At 40.5% G+C, this 6,000-nt stretch overlaps 1 protein-coding gene across 1 annotated transcript in view; it reads right to left on the reverse strand.

Annotated features, from left to right (window-relative positions):
* Window positions 1-5,239, reverse strand: part of CMSS1 (cms1 ribosomal small subunit homolog (yeast)) — a 384,439-nt gene extending 379,200 nt beyond the window's left edge. The window contains exon 1 of the mRNA XM_006094686.3: window positions 5,006-5,239. Coding sequence (XP_006094748.1) covers window positions 5,006-5,069 — 64 coding nt within the window. The 5' untranslated portion in view covers window positions 5,070-5,239. The remainder of the gene's footprint in view (window positions 1-5,005) is intronic.
* Window positions 5,240-6,000: the final 761 nt, after the last annotated feature.

Below are 6,000 nucleotides of genomic sequence, written 5' to 3' on the forward strand. Positions count from 1 at the left end.
TCTAATTCCATTACAAGTGTCTAAAATAGGGCCAAGCATGAGAGCTCAATAAATGATTTTAAAAATAACATGCCCTGAAGTTGATCCTCTGTTGTATGTTATCAAAATCTACTGTAAATATTCCAAGTCTGAGATTTACATGTAGAGTCACTGCTCTACAACATCTATTATGCATGGCTGCCTATAGGCCTTTCATGTGAAAAAGGAAAAAAAAAGCCACAAAAAAAACCCCCTGGGTTATTCAGGTTTAAAGGAAAGATCAAAAGTGTTCCCCTACTTTGTCATTTCAAAAAGGAATTCAACATAGATAAAGCAACGTGATTTGAAGGAGATACTATAAAACATATTAAATATTACCAAAAAAATTTTACAATTCCCATTTCAGCAATCACAAACAAAATGTACAATCAAAGTGGTTCTAAATGACAAAAGCTTTCACCTGTAAGAATTACTGGCTCATTTACAAAGCAAAAGTCTGTCCCCTTTCAAAACATAATTTATAAAAATAAATCCAAATATGAATAAATCAGGATATTCCTTGGCCTTTCTTTGTGAAATTGGGTAGTTGGTTATTTAATTTACTGAGATAAGGAAGTCTGGAGAAGAGGCAGATTTGGGAATAATTCAGTAATTGGATTTCATTTGCATTTGACATTCCTATGAAATAAGTAAAGACTTTACGAAGACAGCCAGGTATATGAGCCTTGAGCTCTAGGATTAAGTTTGAGTTCCTGGTAGAGATGGTAGAGTAGGTTGCAATGGTGCAACCTACTTACAGTATTTGTATCCAAGTAATCAATGTTCTTTAGAAGAGCAAACTTAAGGAGACTAGGGGTTAATAGACACAGTTTGATAACAATGATCTATATAAACAGAAGGGTTTATAAGATATGAACCTCTTTAAATTGATAAAGCATTGTTATTTTAGAGATGATACTTACCATTGATAATTAGAATAATTATGTATGAGAAATTTAAGTGCACAGACTGGTTTCAGATTGCCTGCCTATGAATACAGCCTTCTGACTTACTAAGTGAATAACACTGGGCAAATAATTTAACCATGTAGCGCCTCAATTTCCTCATCTATAAAATGGGAAAAACAATAGTTAACTACCTCATGGGGTACTTATGAAGATTAAATGAGCAATCAAAACATTATGTGTCACATAGTAAGCACTCAACAAATCCAAGTTAGTATTATTATCTGCAGTCTTCCACACTATACACAAAAGTGTCCTCAGACTTCAGTTTTCTAGTTAGATGCTTGGTAAGAGATGACATCAAAGATTCAGAATTAACTAGGGAAAGCATATGAAAAACCCACTTAAAGAAGTGGAGGCTAGAAGTTTTGCAGACTGTGAAAACTATCCTCTTTAAAAGTAAGCTTTATGTTTGCCAGTCATTCCTAAATCTGTATCTACAGCCCTGACCCAACCCTGGAGCTCCAGACCCAGCTGACTACTAGATACTTGACTTGGTAATTTAATAGGCATGTTATTGGAATAAAAAGGGGAAACAATCAGTGTTCTCTTCAGTTAGTGAATGATCAAGTGACCCTCTCTATCTCCAGGAACTCTCAACTCTGCTCCCTAAGTCACGAAATCCATGCAGTAAATGACATTCTCTGTTTTCAGCTTCACACTTTATCATCATCATTAATGTTTTGCAGTCATGATTCTACTGCATGTATTGTTCACTTAAACCAGTTCAAACAATTTCTTAAGGAAGGCAGGGAATAAGAAAATAAGTGGAAAAAAAATTAGATGCCGTAAGATGATTCCTGGGTTCTGCTGCCTGAAGCAGACTGCACTGCACATTCCTCAACAGAAGCAACTCTCAGCTGTCTTATCCTGGGCCATGACTACAATCACCACCAATAATGTCACCAATGGAGAGATCACACATCCCAGGTGGACCAGGACAGTTCCAGTAAAATTCTAATAGCATGGCTTTCCACTCTCAAAAGTGCCTGGATTGGATGAGAAATTATATGTCTACTTATGTATATGATCACCAAGAGCTCTGTAGCATCTTGCATTCATTCATTCATTCCTCCATTCATTCATTCATTCATTCATCTAATATCTACCAAACTCCAAGTACCAGGTCCCATGTTGGGCTCCATTACAATGCAGGATTCTAATATAAAAATGACATATCTTGAAAAGCCAAAAGATATATGCAGAAAGGGTCATATTTAGATCAAGAGCTTCAGTAAGAGTCTCTGAATTACATACCACATCTAAGAAGACATGAGAACAGCAAAAACAGTATATTTGCTTAGACACATAATAAACAGATAACTGGATACATTAGACAGATGTTATACACAGTGTAAAACCAGCAAATATTTGTTGAATAAATGACTAAAATGCTCCATTGTATTGTCACCATTGGTGTGAACTGGGAACAGGTAATAAGGAAAGATGTTTATTTTTATAGACAAATAGCACACAACAGGAATAAAAGCATCATTACAACTATCTTTCCTTTTTTCTGATTTAAGGTACTATTTCTCCTTTGATCTTCAAAACAAAACATAATTTATACATTTTAGGCTGATTTTCCCCATTAATGTAGGAAGAATCCGGAAATCTGAATTGGTTCAACTGTGATTTCTTCCAGATTAGAAATACTATACAGATCAGTTAGGCAAATTACCAGTAAATTATCACTCAAGCAGAATTCAAGGAAGCTTATATGCTCACTTTACCTAAAAGCAGTAACAAAGCAAAGACCTCTCACAAATTTAATGTTAGTGATTTTCAAAGCTTAGTCTTACAGCTAGAAGGAATCTAAAAAGTAAGGTAATCCTGACAACTCCAACATATTATCTTGATGGGGATTCTGGCAACTTAGACGAAGGAGGCTATAGCACTTTAAAGTTCTACTAGATTCAATGTTTAGAACTGTTGGTGGATAAAACCCCTACAAAGATAATCCCTAAGAACCCTCATTTTACAGATCATGATAATGAGGCCCGAGAAGCCATGTAGTAATCATGGGAAAAGTGTGATTTAGAAAGTCAGGCACAGTTGACTAACCTCTTCCCAGATATTTTCCTTGCTGTGTATTTCTCAGAACAATACTTTTCTGTTTTTCATTTATAAAAATGACACTTACCTTTTAAAGATATTATAAAGATGAAATAAATTCCTATTTATAAAAACATCTAGCACATAACTGATGCTCAATACAAGTTGATTTTCCTCCTTCCAAAGGGTAACTAACTTTAGAGACACATTGCTGGTGAGCAGCAAGAGACAGGACTAGAATCAAGAATTAGGATTCCCTTCACCACTAGAAAAGATTTTAATTAGTTCTTAAATGGTCTCTATCCTTTAAGAAATATAGCTTTTAACACCTGAGATAAGGGGAGAGGGTAATTAAAGTAAATATGGGACACCACAGCCTATAAAGAAAGATAATTGTGCCTTGAAACACAGAGATGCATTTGCTAGGAATAAAGTTCCAAGAGTCAGGAAGTTATTCGAGGACGTATTACATTGGCTACTTTTAAAAAATGACTTCTGCTCAAGATCATATATGTATCCCATTCATTTAGGGTCATTCTATTGGTAAAGTACTCTATCAATAGTAATATAATTAATGGATATAAATTTTTATTTTATTTATTTATTTATTTTAAAAAAATATATTTTCATTGACTTCAGAGAGGAAGGAAGAGGGAGAGAGAGAGAGAGAGAAACATCCATGATGAGAGCGAATCATGGATCGGCTGCCTCCTGCAAGTCCCCCACTGGGGATCAAGCCCATATCCCGGGCACATGCCCTTGACCAGAATCGAATCTGGAACCTTTCAGTTCGCAGGCAGACGCTCTATCCAATGAGCCAAACCGGCCAGGGCAATTTTTAATAAAGAAAAATTGTACTGAAACAAAAATGACATCTGCTCAGTTTGTACTGAAAGCTGCCCTTGTGGAAACAGGCTTTAGTAGAATTTTGTTGTTTTTAACAGACATTTCACAACTCATATTTCAACATTAATGTTTGCAGCAAATATGTATTAAGTGTCCATCATGTGCAGGGCCCTGTGGACTATACAGACATAAATCAGACTTTGGCCTTGTCCTAAAAAAATCTCATAAGCTAGTAGAGAGGCCGGCCAACTTTGAAGAAAGACAGAGAACATAATTAAGCCTTATGGGACGTGAAAAGAAAAGTCCCATGCCAGGTCTACGGTGAGAAGGTACTTCATGCTCTTAAGATAACATGTCCACGGTACTGGCAGGGGGTACACACAGCACAGTAAACACCGTATGAATTGTGCGAACTTAATCCTAGTGTTGCTTCTGATTCCAACTAGCTATGCGCACTTGTCCAATTACTTTACATCTTTAGGTCTCACGTTCCTCGTCTGTAAAAAGAGTTCAAACGGATGATCCCCAAGCCTCCTTTAGGCTCCAATAGTCCAAATTACATCACTATGATGACGTCAGCAAGAAAAACTCCGGTTTCTATTTACCACACACTTCCCATGTGCCAAGCACTGTGCTACGGTGCATCCTTTATATTATCTTCACTTAACCTTCACAACAACCTTATGAAATTGGCGTTGTTATTATCCTTATTTAGAGATGGGGTGGGGGTGGGGGGGCAGTATTATGGGGCTGGAGTCGCGGTTTGAACGGAAGCAGTCTGAACCTACTCTAGGAGTTACTCTTAACCCCTACAACCCAAACGGTGTCCTCACGAAAACCCTCTTACCCACTAAGAAATAAGGGAAAGAAAAACAGAGCTTGGAAGAGGGTCCTTCCTGGCTGGCGGGCAGATCTGGGTTCACGTCACACTTCTCTGTCCCACGTGTTAGTGAGTCTCAGCACCGCCTCCCCGGCGATGCCCGCGCGCTGCCACAGCTGTGCGCACCACAGCTGGACGGAGCTGGCGACGGCCAGGGGCGGCCGGGCGGGGGCGCGCGGAGGGGCTCGGGGCGGGGGCAGGGGCGGGGGAGGCCTCGCGGGCGCGCGGGCAGAGTGGGTACCTGGGCTGCTGGCGGCTCCTGCCGGCTGGTTCTCCCACCAGTCGTCTCCAAGATCGTCTGCCATCTCCACGCGGGGCTCTCCGTGGGCGGACCACGAGGGAAAAGCTTACGGAGGCAGAGACTCGCTGTCGCGCAGCCAGGGGTCCGAAGAAGCAGCACGAACAGCCTCTCCTCACACCGCGTCGCCTCCGCCCCGCAGCGATGGCGTCAGAACCTCCGTCCCGCCTCCCAGGCAGCCGCGCCCAACTCGTCGCAGTTTCCACACCTGTGTTCCTGGGCAGGGTCGGTTTGGAGACGCAAAATAAATCCCCACAAAAGCACAAAGACAAGAATACGCATAAGCAAAAAAGAAATATTATATTTTTAATTAGTTATTTTTAAACTTTAGGTTTTATTTTTGCTTAAAGTTGTTGTCGAAAGTGTGGAACCGGATGCGAAGACAGTTTTTCTCTGCTCTGTTTCAAAGAACTGGAGCCGCGGGACCAGACCCGAGCACGTGGCTGTGTTTTCATGTGTGTGTCAATGTCTGGGTGTCCTGTGTTTGTACAGTTTCCTCTTATAAAAGGTGCACAAGAGCTCATGGCCATGAATGTTGGGCCTTTGTTGTAGATGTGGATACTGCTCTTTTTGTCCGATGTGAGTAAAGAAAATGATTGGTCTGTAAGGGCTCCCTCACGGAAAGTCCCTGCTTGTCCGAAAAGTTTAGAATCGACTCCCTCACCCCCTTCCATTGTGCAACTCTTCCCCCGCCTCCGCCCTCCCCCCCTCCCCTAGAAGGGAGCCCATTGCCACCTAACTATAGGTAAGAGACCTACAGTGCTTCTTGTCTCACTTTCAACGTGAAGTGGCAGAGATGGTCAAGGAAGACCTGATGTGCGCCAAGTGCTGCAGCCAGCTGTAAGGTAAGTATAGACAATATTTTCAGGCCGGTCTTTTTACACAGCAGTAAAAATTTTAGAAAAAAAAAAAAAGGATTAAATACACGCAACGTGGCC

This window comes from Myotis lucifugus, unplaced genomic scaffold, assembly GCF_000147115.1.
Source record: "Myotis lucifugus unplaced genomic scaffold, Myoluc2.0 scaffold_140, whole genome shotgun sequence".
NCBI classification, from domain to species: Eukaryota; Metazoa; Chordata; class Mammalia; order Chiroptera; family Vespertilionidae; genus Myotis; species Myotis lucifugus.